This window comes from Chelon labrosus, assembly GCF_963514085.1.
Source record: "Chelon labrosus genome assembly, chromosome: 20".
Taxonomy (NCBI): domain Eukaryota; kingdom Metazoa; phylum Chordata; class Actinopteri; order Mugiliformes; family Mugilidae; genus Chelon; species Chelon labrosus.
The window spans coordinates 10,760,159-10,775,178 of NC_140353.1; the positions used below are offsets into that span (position 1 = coordinate 10,760,159).

Below are 15,020 nucleotides of genomic sequence, written 5' to 3' on the forward strand. Positions count from 1 at the left end.
TGGCATTTCCTTTGTGTTTCTTTATTTATCTGTCTGAAATCAGTGAGACAAGAGCCTCAGGATATTGGTTCATGCTTTTTGCACAACATTTTGAAGTGTTTCCCTTAAGACTCGCACGGGCAGTCATCCTGTCGAACAGTATTAAGGAGCACTATGGGACCACGTAACTTATTGTGAAAATAATGGGTGCATTTGATTGCAACAGGAACTGAAATATGTCACATTACTTTAATAAACAGTGATATTTTTGTACACCGTTGTGTTTTTGTGCCCGTGTTGCACTGTTAAGTGAAACTTGTGATGTCCACCTATAACCACTAGAGGTCAGGCTTTTGTCTCTTTAACAGAACATGGATTTTACTTCTTTGATGCTAAAAAGCAAATCATCCAATTATTCATCCTCTGATCATTCTGTTCAGTGAATGTGGAAGTTTGAAAACAACAACCAGTTTATAAAACCCATTCATGCCTGACTTATTTCAGTAAAAATACTAGTAGCAGCTGGGATAGGCTCCAGCCCCATTGAGGACAAGCAGTTATGGAAAATGAATGAAGTGTTTCAGAAAGAAAAAAAAAGGTTTTATTTGACAGTTCTATTAAAGAAGTACATATAGTGCTACTTCGGTGCAAGGTATTGTACAGAACACAAAAGCAACCTATTAAAATCTGCCCTTTTACAAATATATCAATATCTAAAGACAAACTCATAAAAAAACTAAAACAGACAAATTCAGGGTTGCAATTAAGATAAATCTAAAAACCTAAAAACCTCTCACGTTGAAAGACCAACAGGGAAAACCAAAAACACCTAATTCACAGTATGTACATGATTATGTCTTTGGACAACTCCCAAAGAAAATTCAGTCCCTAAAGCCTCCCGCGTTAACCTCATTAACCGTGTTAGCCGTGAAGCTGTGCGCCATCTTCATGCAGGGAAAGTAGTAGTTTCTGTATTTGTTGTTCGTATTACAAATAAGTAACAGAGCAGTGTTAATCCTACAAATGTATTTCTGTTGTGTGCAGGTTTGTATGTTAAACCTGAAGAGTACGGAGGTCACGTTGCTCAGAGAGGCACCATGTGGAGAGAAGCAGATAATGTAACGGTTAGCACAAAATGAACTTAACCATGCACACAGAATGTAGTAACATCTGCAGCTCAGGATTTCAGTTGTAGGAGCCATTACTTTGCATTTAAGTGCCACAAATTTGTTCTTACTGGTCTGACAGCGCCCCTGTGTGGAGAATGTGGAGCCCATCATGCCGTGCTTCACACCCGAGGACCAAGAGCGGGCGTTTAAAAATACCTTTCAGGTTTTAAAAGTGCTTTTAACAAGCCGTCCCTTTCGCTCAACACTGTAAAATAATCTTGCATGAGTTAGTAGGAAAATACTAAATCTATGGGATTTTTTTTTAAACCGTACACATGCTTAGGATCATACCATAAGGTGCTTTTTCGGACACTTAATCATGTCCAGAATAATCCAAAATGTTATAAAAATAACATTACAATGCGTCAGATTTGGCTCCAGCAGACTGACCTTGTCAATCGCACATTTTAAAGAAATGACTTTTTTTTTCTGTGTCGGTTCATGTCATACTGCAACAGGCCAAGATCTGAGCCCGTTAATAATTTCATTGTAGATTTCACATCCAAGGCAGATAATTACACATCAGACAAGATTTAAAAAAAAAAAAAAAAAGACCGGTGTAACCTCAAACCTTAGACAGCAGCCATGATTGGGACTAAACTCCTATGGCTTTTCATAGGAAAGTTAAAAACACACACACACACACACAGTTAAGAAATGTACACGTAAAAGCATCTGTAGCCGTAACCACAAGATGCTAAAGTGATGTGTTCACGTGGAGGTAAACTTGATTGCTTGACTACTAAAAACGAATAAATTAAATTGAAGAATCGTTCATTTAACGGATTCACGAGCATGCCTGACTTTCTACTTTTCTGGTAATGTCTCAGTAAATACAAGTTTGGGCATGTGTGAGAGAAAGGCTGGTTGTTAGCATGAATTCCAGAAAGTTTCACTTATGACCTAATGCACCAAATATAAAAACATGTGTCTTTTACCTTTCAGGGGCCTCCTGTAACTGTTACTTTATGTACAGCAACTGTCAAGTTTCCTAAATGACCTAAAACTCAAACTATGTACAAAAGCAAGGCTGTTTAAAAGGAGCCCATATATACAAGTGCAGCTTTTATCTTAAAATATATATAATATATATTATTTAAATACTACATCTGGACACTTGGCTGAAGCTTTGTTGACAAAGAACTAGAATCAGTTGTCATTAAGGACTCTAGTTAAGAGATCGAGTGATTTGACTTTCTGATCACTGTAGTGACGCTCGCTGTTGCGCAGCGGCTTACATGCTCGTTGGCTGCGTCTGCGGCTGCAGAGGCTGCAGCTGGACAGACTGCGGCTCAGAGTCCTGAATGCTACACTCCTCTCCCTCACGCATGTACAATAAAAACAGAGTCACGGTGGCAAACGTGGTAGCATTTACCGGAAACGCACGGAGCAGCGTGGACGTGAGTCCACGTGTAAAGACTCTCCACCCTTCCTTCTTCAAACTCTGCCTGACACAGTCCATGATGCCATTATACTGGTTAACGCCGCCGACCCCGTCCGCCTGCAGGCGCGACTTGATCACGTCCACCGGGTACGTGGAGAGCCAGGAAGCGATGCCCGACATTCCCCCTGCGAACAGCAGCTTGGGGATCATGTATGGATCTTCCGGCTCACAACCCATCGAGCGCGTTAAAACGTCATACGCGAGGAAATACACACCAAAGCCGGGTGTCTCGCGTATCAGGGTGGTCACCATGCCACGGTTGATCCCTCTGATTCCCTCCTTCTTGTAGATTCTCACCAGACAGTCCAGGGAGTTCTTGTACATCTTCCTCTTAGACTTCTTCTCTCCAGTTCCTTGCATCTGCATGCGTGTCTTGGCCAGCTCCATCGGGCAGCAGATGACGCACTGGATGGCACCAGCGGAGGCTCCAGCCAGGAACTGGTTGAGAGGCGTGTCTTTGCCAAGCTTGCGCATGGCGTTGCCCTGGACACCAAATACGATGGCATTGATGAAGGTCAGCCCCATCATTGGAGAGCCGATACCTTTGTACAGGCCGAGCCCCTACGGACAGAAAGAGACCAGGATCAATGAGGGAACATCACTGAGTCAGATCAGGACTCCACAGTAGCACATAGGAAAAGTTAAGTCTTTAATAATTTGTATGAACAAAGAAATAATTTCCACTAATCGGCTTCAACTACTAAGTTCGTACATGCAGCAGTGCAACTTTGTTTTTGATATTGCAACCCAATGTTGTTTTGTACATTTGAATATGACTGCGGCTGGAATAAAATCCAATTCCTCCATGTCAAACCGCCACGAGGCCGGGCATGCGTCACTTAGCTCAGATGAAATCCAAAGCTTTATTTAGCCCACACGAGAATAAGGTTCTCACCGACCCCAGCTATGAAACACACCTCCTCTCCCGTCAACACCCCATGTTAGGAACATATGGTCTCATGCTGGCATTCAAAGGCGAGACGGTGACTTGACACTTTAATTGGTGCACAGACCATGGTTCTGAGCAGCACACGGTGAGATCTAGACATGTTACTCGACAACGGTGAGAGAATTTAAAGCATCGTTTCAAAGATTTTGCCAAATGCAAGGACGAAATAATCACCAAGCCTATGACCCACTGATGAAATTATATTTAAGACCTAACATTTACAATATTTGGAACATTGGAAAGTTAAAAAATGCGCCTGTAGTTACCATTTACTGCCATAGGGGGCGCCAAAGACAAGACAACAGATCTTTCATTCCTGCTCTGTGCACCCGATGACTGTTCTGGCACCATGTAACCTGGATTGATCGGATACATTCGCTCGCACTGTATCACAGCACCAATTATCTTTGGCTAGCTATTAGAAGAAGCTTGTTCGGTACTCCAAGTATGGGTATCATGGTGGAAGTAAAGAGACTTGATAGGACATCTGAAGCCAAGAAGGGTGGACAAGAGTAAATCATAGACTTGGTTTTAGCTGTTGGCGAGATCTTTGCTACATAAAAGACTGCCAAATAGAAACGGAGTTAGCCTTCTTAGTTGGCTTGCCGTGTCTCGTGTTGCTGCACTTATTTGATGTTAAGCTGTGGTAGTAAAGTCAGGCCGTTTTGCTGCTAGCTAGAATTCCTTCAGCAGCGACATTAGAGTGATTTATGCTTCGCAACTCACAGAAAATTCCAGTTCTTGTGTAACAGGTCAGCAGGAACATGAGCACAAATTCACATACTTACCGACTCCTGGCGTATGATTGACTGGAAGCAGTGATATGTCCCGCGGTACAGTGGTTTGTCCACATTTTGAACTTGAAGCCGCACCTGTGGACGACAACCCCCACGTTAGAGTCGCGTGAAAAAGTGTTAAGACCAAAGAGGACCCTAGTAACTACAGGACAAACCAAGGATACAGATTTACAGGGAAACAAGCAGACAACAGATTCTGAAATGTTTTCTTTAAAGGTAAAACATTTTTTTTTACGGTTTAGGGGATGCAACAAGTAGGAGAAAAAAACAACAACAACACATTAACCGAAAATGTAAAAATAAAAAAAGTTTCTTCTGTGTTTTACATCTCTATAGCTCAAGACAGGACATTGGGGGAGAGAAAGAAAGACCTTGACCATACTTACTAGGTCACATTTCCGTGGAGAGGTTGTTTATTTCTCTCTCTCATCTACAACACAGTGACACTGTTGCTGTTAAAGACAACCTCCCCCAGCCCCAAGCAGACACCAGCTCAGGGAGAAATGACACTGAAAGCAAGGTATGACAAGAACCAGAACCAAAACCATTCACCATATGTGTGCCTCTAAAGCGGCTGCATACAAGTGGATAGATAAAAGTGCAACAAATTCACATAATTATAAAAGTGAAAGTAAAAACTTCCTCACCTTGCCACCATCTGAACAAATAAGTAGGCGGACTACTTCATTTCCTAACTAAATGCGCCAATGACACTTTGGGGAATAGACCATTTTCACAGAAGACATTTTGACTTGTCACAGAAGGAAAAGCACAGGTGAATTAATTATGGTTCACTTTTATTAAGTGTGCCAGTAAACCACGACAGTGAATCAGAATATTAAAAAATATCTAAATGTACTACACACCAAGGGTTGTAGCAAGGTGCTGATCACTACAGTTTGATTTAAGAGTAGGTTTCTGGCTCATATCCTTTTTTCTTTTGTTCAGCTATACGTTTAAGCCTGAACCAAAGTGGTAATTACTGGCGTGTAGTAGGTGTGATTACAGCTAGAGGGCACTTTGCATACAAAAAAAATTATGCGTAGATATGTGCTAGCTACAATGACTGCTCGCCAGCTTCATCTTGTGTTTATCCTGTGACTTGGCAGTTGGTTTGCGCAACCTCTTGGCAGGTTTTTAACGTGCTTACCCTTAAAACGATGACCTCGCCGATGCAGCGGTGAAGGCCACCAACTGTGACAGACTTCACGTCAACTTTGTCTGTGCCAAAACGCTGTTAAAATATTCACGTACTGGAGTGTTCAGATGAAATGAAGAGGAAAGCTGAGCCTCTTGGCGTCATCATTTGGTCCATTTCTTTTATCTTGTTGTGCACTGGGTCACTTAGCCCAACAGCCAGTCAGAGCAGTCTCTCTCAGAGACGATCTACACCAGTAACTCGACATCCTCACTCGTCCGGAAAGCCACAGAGGGGAGTCTAAAATAGTGTCAACGGTGCAGTACACCTAGCCAAAACTAGAGCAACAGATGTGCACCAGTGGCCTGATGTTGGCCAGTGGTCTTTTACCAAACCATGTGGTTACACGGTCTCAGGCCTTCTTCAGAGTTCAACAATGATTATTAATTTGGTTGATTGTTGAAGAAAGTCTTTTATATAGCTTTTCCTACTTTGACATGTCAATATGTCTGCTGTGAAACATATCTATACAGCTAATGGTTGCTAGCAACAGTTAACCCTAAATACCTTTGAACTTCAACATACACACTCGTATTAAATTAAGCTAAGAGGCTAAAGTTTCGTCTTTTATAAAAAAGACTTCTAACTCTCTCTGAAGTGGTTGTCGTTGAGAAATACTGACATTTAATAGAACATGGATACTAGAAAACACACAAAAAAATGTTTAATAATCTGTACATTATCACTGATGTAACTGTACAGTAGTCTGACGGTCCATTCCTATTGCTCAACTATGTAATTCCTTTCGTAGAGTCAATGTGCACATTTGGGTTATCTGGTGGACGTCAAGTTCAGGCAAACAGCAAACACAGTGGTCTGATTTACAACATTTTAACAGCAAGGCACTGAATCATGTAATTGCCTAACAAGAGTAAACAGATGGGAACAGGGAAGAAACGCCCACCTTTACAGTGTCGAATGGATGTCCAACCAAAACACCAGCAGCACCTAAAATAAAAAAACAAAAAAAAAAACAAAGGATTTAAAATCTCATCATGCTGAAAAAATGATACCTGTGGATCGAGGTGACATTCTTCCATCAGGGTGCTCAGCTAGAGCGAGCAGATGGTCACTGCACTGTAACCAGTGACGAAAGCTCCACGGTGGCCTGTCCTTGACATATGTCTGTGTGCCAAATCTTGCAATAACTTTTTTTTTTTTAGCGATATGCTCAAACGTACGTCTTATTAGCCAAACGACAAGGTGTTTTATCTTCAAATGCTGCAACCCAACACTAGGAAAACAGACAATATGCTAGTCATAATCTATAGATGTTTTGCTTTCTATGCTTGTGGGAAAACTTAGATGTACATTCCAGCTCAGCCACCGTTCTCATACGTCAGCGACCCCGTCATCCTCCATGACCTGGAGCTGGGTTTAACTGATAACCACTGATAATGGGCGTTTCAGTGGAGTCATGACATTGCAGGTCTTTTTTTTTTAAAACTTAAATACCATCCAATCTGTTGTTCCATCATTGAGGACAAATGCAGTGATATAGAAAAGAAATCTACTACTTTGAGGGTTGTGGCAATCCTAAATGGATGTTTAAAAAACTGGATAACGTGCCTCATGTATTGCGCGTCAGTAGCTTGTACCTCCACAGTAGACATGCAAGTCTGGTTAGCACTTGGGTGTACTTTAGGGAAGACAAATGTGAATCCTTTAATGAAAAAAAATGGGTTTTTTTCCCCCCAGATGATCAGTGCCAGTCCAGAAATTAGTTAAATCTTATTTAAAATCTACAGAAAAAGGCAACAAAACTAAAATAATCCCGGCTCTATAGATAAAACTGTCACCTTAAGGACTCTCCTCTACTGTACAGTTTTTTCGTGCACCTTTCTTCTGTTATTTTATGATCGTTTATTATCCATTACTACCTCTGCAATAACATGCAACTCCTGTTTACATTTACCCTGTCTGCACAGAACCCACACTTATTCACTTGTTTACTTTATTCATACAGCCATGTTTACATTCTTTGTTGACAGTATAAAAGGTTTTCTATATTTACGGCATAGTTTTTAGGCGTCTATTGTGCATTGTTCCAATTTTGTTGTTACTGTTACAAGTCATGTTTTCCACGTCGCGCTGCTCACATGTGTCTCAAATTGTCCCCCCGGCCCTGGGTACAAACAAGAGTTTTCTGAATCTCAATCACACCAAAGCGAGTCAGTCTATCTGGGGAACCTGATGTGCCCGGTTTGGGAAGACCTGGCCTTGGGCTGGGTGAAGACAAAACAGATGACGAGATTCCCAAGGGTGTGTGGTGTGTGTCAGCTACCTCCATTCAAAGAAGAAGAAGTAGTTCAGTTTTTGGTTTCTAACAGGGCTACTCAGGGATAATAAATATGGAAAAGGTGATGATGTCTCAGAGGACATGTTGGAACAATTGTGGAGTTTGGTAGGAAGTTTAAGTCACAAGAAATCCACTAAAGAGTAGATATGACGACCACTCCCAGTGTGTGAGTTACAGGTGTGGAATGTTAACGTTACATCCGGGCATTTAACATAACTGTAAAAAAAAAAAAAAACAGAAAAGCCGTTAAAGCTTTACTTTTAGCCTCTAGTCTGCCCCCTTTCTTTCGCTTATAGTGTCTCTCAGATAAAACAGCGAGTCATAAATCACCGAATCGCAATATAGCACAGGATATAGCACAATAAAACCCGAGTTGTCCGCGCGTCCAAACTTGATTTATTAGCTTTGCTAAAGCTAAAGCTAACAGCTAGCTTCAACTAGTTAAACGTGGCTAGCCTGGCTAGCTCGCATCCTACTCACCTCCTAAACATCCAGCGGCGAAGTCCAATGCCATTCCTTAAAAAATGTAACGGTTGGAAGGCGTCGATGTAACTCAGTGTGTGACAAAATGTGTTTAACAAGCTCTAAGTGAGTAGTTTATGATAAAATATTGTTGCATGAACTTGGTTATTCACACCCGGCTTAGGTGTTCAGCCAGGCTGCTTAGCGCTTGTATTCTCCTTTAAGTTGCTGATGCTGAGCAAACGGAAGACACGGATCTCCTCCAGCGACGCGCGCTAATAATAATCACCCGGAGCTCGAGCAAACCCGTTAACGGACCTATTTCTGCTGATGTGTCCTCCGTCCCACTACTAGAGGTGCTCTTTCTGCCAAACCCTTTTCTATTTCTGTGCCGCAAAAGCTGCAGGAGGCGGGGGGTACAAAGTGGAGGAGAAGAAGAAGAAGAAGCGTGGATGTGTGCGTGCCCTTTTTAAGGAAGCCCAATCGGATTACAAGGAGGCAGACAACTCCCCTAGCGGGCACCCTCCGCCCCCCGCACCCATTGGCTGCTGCAGGAACTCAAAATCGTCAAACGTCAAAATCAACAATGTTATCGCTATGTGGTCCCCGTCGACTTGTGTGTGTGTGTGTGTGTGTGTGTGTGTGAGTGTCCAACTAGGATATTTAAGCCAGGTGATTGGAAGGCCACGGACACAAGATCAAGAACCCATGTGACATGCAAGCGTCAGTAATTTGAGTACACATATCCTGCCATACTGTATAATATGAAATAACCCATTCACCATCTGGTGAGAGAAAACCCGCACATCCAGTTTGCAGCTCCCAACGTGCAACAGGTCATTAAGAAGAAGTTAAGTCAACAGAATCCAGAAGAAAGCCTCACATAAAACTACACGTGAGCTGGCAAGACACGTCAAACCAGCAGCTGGCAGGAAGGATTGGCTGACACAGAGGTTGCGGTGCACCTTTTCCCTGTGCAACATTGATAGGCTCAGGCTCAGATCTGCAAAGAAACCTCTGGATTAGCCGGAGGAGTTGAGGTTAAGGAGTTGTTCGCAAATGATCAAAGCTGTGTTTGGGGAAGATGTCGGATTATTCTTCACTTTGCTCTACCCAACTATTTCTTCTTGATAACGGTTTCTCCTTTGTCACAGCCGTGTCTCTCAGCTTCTGCGTGGCTGGTGTTTGAGCCCTGCAGGAATGTCCTTCAGATTATCTGTACAGTGCAGCACAGGAGTCGTGATATGTGGCCTCCCAAGTGCAACATAGTCTTTGCAGGCTCGGGTAAGGGAGTTCAACTCTGCCTGCACACTATAATACTGTCACTGGATGCCTTACTCAGACGAAAACAGCGAAGACAAGTTTTAGAAGCACTCAACCATTATGGACTCATTCAGACCTAGACTAAATGACATGCATGTCATTGTTGTTCTCACATTGTTAAAGCCTGCTTTTATGCAAATTAGGTTAATATTTATTTCCCCTTACCTTTATTTGCAAACTCTCATACTGTCCTCCATGACATTTGTCATATATTTTAATATTGTGGTACATCTTTTCTACACTTGAATGCGTAAGACATTATGACTTGTCATTCTGTAGAAGGAAAAGCATTGGGATTAATAACAATAATAATTTTAACCCTTAATTGTCCCGCAGTGGTGAAATTGCAATTCCTGCTGTTTGACCCATCCATTTATTCACACAGTAGTGTTCCCGAGGAGCAATTTGTGGCTTAGATGCTTACACAGGGCACCACAGCCATGGAGGCGAACCTGGGACCCCTCTGTCCCAAACTGCACCTCTAACCACTACTCCACAGCTCCCTAATGGCATTAACAAGGATTCACTTCTGGTGTCCCTGTAATGGCAGTGAGTTTGCACACATAGTACCAGGACTCTGAATCTAAAGCAGGTAAATCAAATTCATAAATTTTATTATTTAAACCTGCACCCTTTCCAATCCTGTGGTGCAGTCATGGTGCAGTATTACTAATGTGTTTAACGTACAGGATATTGTGGGAAAAATCTGTACTTCTGTGTGACCACATACTGATGAATAGAAACCACTATTACTGACATTTAAACCAACGTATCCTCACCAACGTATCCTTTAGATTTAGTTGATAAATCTTTTGAACAACACCGCAATACTATAAATATAAATAAAAGTGATTTAATCTTAAAATAAAACATGCTTTCAGAAGCTTTTTTGCTGTTCCAGCATAGTTTAATTTTTACTGAGAAGAAGTTGAATCATTCATTTAGAGGAGTTGCCTAGATTTAGACTTCCCTTGAGCAACGCACATACCCTCACACCGTTGATTTGTAATATAATTCATGCCACCACACTATGCTGGTTTTGATAGATACAGTTAAGAAGTCAGCTTCTAACAAGTAAAATGAGACTTGCATGGATGAGGTGGATGCGTACAGTAGCTGTGTTGATGTTTGTCATTAAGCAGGTTTTGTCAGAATACGTGTTTGTACTCTGCTTTATTGGACTTCTGCTCCTGAGAGGACTGTAAATGCAAACGCCTCATGAAGATTAACATGTGCATTTGATGCAGTGTGAAGCTGACAAGTAGCAAGACAATTATTTAGCACAGACACTGTGGCAATGCCATGTTTTTCACATAGAACAGAACAACTCCACTTTTCCATTTTTCTCCAGTTCTGAGGTAAACTGTAAAAGTCCATCTTCCCATCCCAAAATAACAAAGAGTTTAAATGGTGCGGTGTCTCTGGTGCTGAAGCGAGCTAGAATTTAAAATTTAAAGGCCTGGGTGTCATGAACTGCTGCACCATCTCGTCTGTGACTTGTTTGCGTCTCTCTTGATGCTGGGCGATCATCGGCTGCAAAGTCTCGATCAAGATCTTCTTCAGTTCTCCTGTTAGGAGAGCTCCACTTGTGTAGTCCTGCGGAGAGGGGAGATTACATGAGTGGGAGTGGAATTGGGAGGGAGGGCAGAAAGACATTTGAAAAGGAGGGTGAGAAGCCAGAGAGGAATGACAAACAGTCCAAGATAAAGAATTCAAGGAAAGAAACGAACAGCATGTTCGAACAAGTAAGAAACAAAACAGAGATAAGAGATTAGCAAAACAAATGAAGCCTAAAAAATCACGTTTACTCCCTCACCTGTCTGATCTTCTCCAGCTGTTCATCATCCTCCAGGAAGAAGGTCAGGTACATGAAGGCGACGTCTACATCGGGGTTACCGCCGTACTTCCTGTGCTCTTCCACTGTGTCTTTTCCTCCCGAGAATGCGTGTTTGTTGACCTGTGAGGAATGATGACAGCCAGTCAGCAAACACTAGCGACAGAAATTAGACTAGCAACTACTGATTAACAGTAACGGGTAAAAGCAGCACCTTGTTTTTGATCTGCTTGGGCGTGTCAGTGAGGAAGATGGACGAGTTGGCGTCACTGGCGCTCATCTTGGTCTGTGCCCCCTGCAGGGCAGGGAAGAAGGTGGAGTGCAGCAGGGCTGGCTTGGGATAACCGATCCTTGGAGCAACATCGCGGGTCATCCTGAAGTAGGGGTCCTGGGTGAGTGAGAGGACAGATAAGAAAACATATATCGTTAATAATAAATAACCCTATGTACTATTGTTTATTTCTGCCGTGAAGCCGATCTGACCTGGTCTATGGCACAGGGGATGAGACACTGTATATCTTTTTTGCCTCCAAAGATCTGTGGGAAAGAGTTACTGAAGGACGGGGCTGCCTGGATGGCTGGGAAGCTGATCTTTCCTGTATGAATAAAAAAACATAATTAACAACAAAGTGTAACAAGGAATTATCCACCTAATAATTTGGGACAAGATACAGCAAATACACGCAACTGCACTCTAACATGGGACATGTGGTGCAAAAGACTGAATGGAAACTGTTCAGTGAAGACTTTTCAGTTGTCTTACCAATGCAGTCGCTGTCTGTGAAGCCGAAGATGCCTTTAACCTGGTTAAACGTCACGTGCTTCTGGATCTTTACCACGTTTCTGTAGAATTCAGGGGATGCACTGTGGGAAAAAAGTTAACAAACGCATTAAAAAACAAAGCAGGCTGCAACAGGACATTTTCCACTCCAAGGTTTCAAGCTCAAGTTTTTCCATCTCCCCTCAAAAATGTATCTCATTTGTTCTCATTGATGTTTGACTTTCACTGCGCAGAATGTGACACAGATCCTAAAGATAGTACAATGTCTTCAAAGTGGAAAGTTTCATTGTGCTAGCTGAAAGCCTGTGTATAAATAGTGCAACGGGATTTGTGACATTAAAACTAGCCTGGAAGCCAACAATATGTTACAATGTGGAAAACCAAAGGTCTTTAAAGAGGTAAAGAGGAAAGAGGTTTAGGTATTAGTTTAAGGAAACTTTGGAAAAACCATAGCAAAAACACAAATTATCCATCAAAGTGTATTTTTATAGGAATAGCCATTTCTAGAGGTCATTTTTGATAAAAATGGCAGGGCTTCCTCAGCAGTCAGGTCTACCAGATAGGAATATAAAGATAGTTTCCGGTCATATTTTACCCCATGTAGTCGAGGTCAGAGAAGATGAAGGTCTTGTTGACATCAAAGCCACATGCGATGATGTCCCTGGCATTTTCCACAGCGAACCGATGACATTCTTCAAGTGTCAGATCCTTCCACAGGTACTTCTCGTCATCAGTCAACTGGATCACCAAAGGGATGTCAAACACATCCTGAAGCCATCTGGAATAAGTAAGTATTATTCAGCTGATATTTTTCTCAACTTTAAATGTTCCCTCTGACGTCAGGCTGAGAGAGCGCAACCTTTAGACTGACGTGTCTGTATTCATACATCAAAGAGCGAGTACTCACTTGGTGAAGATGAAGGGGATGAGGTGACCAACATGCATGGCCTGGGAGGACGGACCTCTGCCGGTGTATAGGTAGAAGGATTTGTTCTTCTCATACGCATCCAGTACCTGATGCATATCTCTGCCAGAAACAGTTTAGAGAAGTAATTTGTTGAGGTGTCACATCTCCATGAGCTCATCACACAATCATGTTTGAGACATCTATTCACAAATGGTCAGTAAATCAGGAATAACGTGACACATGAAATGTTACGGTGTTAAAATATTGTAATTTTCTAATATGCTAACCTGTGTGAGAAGAAGATTCCTCTCCGTAGAAAGCGATGAGGTTTCTGTCCCGAGACTTTTTCTATTCTGTCCACCAGCTCCTTGTCAATTTTACTGCTGCCAAACCTCACTGAAGAAACATACGATGAATTTTAGTCATTATTCAAAGAAAAAATGTGTGAAGACCATAACTTACTTGATTATTTAATTCTCACCTATGAGTTTGTCATAATCTACTCCTTTGGCGTTGGTGGTGGAAACGTTCCACGGGTCAACCGTGTCTTCGTCATCAGCGCCATCTGCTGCTGGCCCGTTGTCCGGGGCAACCAGGTTTTCTGGAGGCGGACATCCTGCTTTATAATCCTGACCTGTGACCTGTTTGTAGTCCACTTTCAACTTGAGAAGCTGCTGGACGGCGGCATCGATTTCAGCCTACAGGACAGAAACACTGCTGTCAGATATCGCACACTGACAAAAACAGTTAAATCTCAAAAGGAAGGACGTGGCAAGAAAAACTTTTTTTTTTATTTAAATGGACCAGTTAGAACTAAAGTCAAAACTAATAACCTATATCCTCACAGGATTTGTTTTTACCGGACAAATCACCTCTGACATCGGTTGATGAAAGATTATGTTAAACATATATGTTACTTTGACTTACAATACTTGGACATGATGCGTGTTTTAGGGAAAATCAATAGGAAATGATTAATTTTTAAAATAGCTAGAAAATAATAACACCATTGATGGAAAAATCTAATAAATGTATATTTTAACTGACTATTAAATGGTTCACCTTACTACAGTAACTCCTAAAGATTGCTCTAAATGATGTAATACACCCAGATAACTGGATCGCTACCATGGTATAAACAATATGGTAACATATCTGATTGGTGACACATTTATTTTGCCTCATCGTATACACAGAGTATTGTCATACTGAAACGAAGTTGAATTTCTCCACATTTCATATGAGATTTTCCGTATTACTGGCAGGAATCTAAGCTTTTGTAAATAAACCACTTACTTTCTCTGCTTTAGCCGTTTTCAACGACCTGACTTTATCTCCTTGTTCATTTAGCTTGTCGTACAGCTCCATTGGACTCTTGGTCCCTTCCACTTCTTCTTGACAATCTGCCATATTCTTCACACTGTATAGTTAGAACTAGTTAAAATCATAGCAAGTCAATTACATATATAACATTATTTAAAGTTACAGGTTCTGACAAGCATTAGATATAAGGTTAACAGAATCACTGACACTTTATCTGCCCGTAGCTTTTCCATATCTCCATGGGAAGACTTCCATATGTGTGCTAATTTACAGCTAGCTAATCGTCTGATACTACTCACTACCTACATTAACCTCGAGCTACCGCATTTCATAAATGATACAGTTACTGGGACTACGCCGCATAATTTAATATCTAATGTAATTCATGATTAGATATAGTGAGCAAACAAAAATACCGTAAAATATTCTTCACATGAAGCTGACAGCTCACTCATTCAACTTGCATCAGCTGCCTGTGCGTTACAGTGTTTGGATCAAATTATTCCCAGTCAAACGAGCTCCATCGAAGGTTCCGCAACGAATGAATCCGAGCGA

At 41.7% G+C, this 15,020-nt stretch overlaps 2 protein-coding genes across 4 annotated transcripts; both read right to left on the reverse strand.

Moving 5' to 3' along the window:
* Positions 1–471: 471 nt before the first annotated feature.
* Positions 472–8,806, reverse strand: slc25a29l (solute carrier family 25 member 29-like). Its single transcript, XM_084569135.1, has 4 exons — positions 8,316–8,806; positions 6,441–6,484; positions 4,330–4,413; positions 472–3,153 (listed from the first exon to the last, which is right to left on the reverse strand). Exons 1-4 carry the CDS (start codon positions 8,347–8,349, stop codon positions 2,383–2,385), a joined length of 933 nt encoding a protein of 310 aa, XP_084425261.1. The 5' UTR covers positions 8,350–8,806; the 3' UTR covers positions 472–2,382.
* A 1,968-nt stretch (positions 8,807–10,774) lies between these two features.
* On the reverse strand, positions 10,775–14,945 carry wars1 (tryptophanyl-tRNA synthetase 1). Of its 3 annotated transcripts, none has more exons than XM_084569520.1 (11): positions 14,882–14,945; positions 14,439–14,576; positions 13,624–13,840; positions 13,430–13,538; positions 13,143–13,262; positions 12,831–13,013; positions 12,218–12,318; positions 11,938–12,050; positions 11,669–11,842; positions 11,437–11,577; positions 10,775–11,216 (listed from the first exon to the last, which is right to left on the reverse strand). In XM_084569520.1, the coding sequence occupies exons 2-11, from the start codon at positions 14,550–14,552 to the stop codon at positions 11,058–11,060; spliced, it is 1,431 nt and encodes a 476-aa protein (XP_084425646.1). In that variant the 5' UTR covers positions 14,553–14,576; positions 14,882–14,945; the 3' UTR covers positions 10,775–11,057. The 3 variants fall into 3 exon arrangements, with proteins under 3 accessions (XP_084425646.1, XP_084425647.1, XP_084425645.1); XM_084569521.1 differs by having other exon boundaries at positions 14,439–14,562; positions 14,882–14,941; XM_084569519.1 differs by having other exon boundaries at positions 14,439–14,562; positions 14,673–14,908.
* Positions 14,946–15,020: the final 75 nt, after the last annotated feature.

Bases quoted from the DNA above. Each gene is read 5' to 3' on its own strand.
- slc25a29l (XM_084569135.1), bottom strand. From the start codon at position 8,349: ATGGCATTGGACTTCGCCGCTGGATGTTTAGGAG. The intron at 4,414-6,440 runs GTGGGCGTTTCT...TGTCGTCCACAG, and splicing joins ATCCATTCGACACTGTAAAG to GTGCGGCTTCAAGTTCAAAA. The intron at 3,154-4,329 runs GTAAGTATGTGA...TTCTGTCCGTAG, and splicing joins CAATCATACGCCAGGAGTCG to GGGCTCGGCCTGTACAAAGG.
- wars1 (XM_084569519.1), bottom strand. From the start codon at position 14,698: ATGGAAAAGCTACGGGCAGATAAAGT. The intron at 11,843-11,937 runs GTCAGATCGGCT...TCACTCACCCAG, and splicing joins TCCCCTGTGCCATAGACCAG to GACCCCTACTTCAGGATGAC. The intron at 11,217-11,436 runs GTGAGGGAGTAA...CCCTCTCCGCAG, and splicing joins AGCTGGAGAAGATCAGACAG to GACTACACAAGTGGAGCTCT.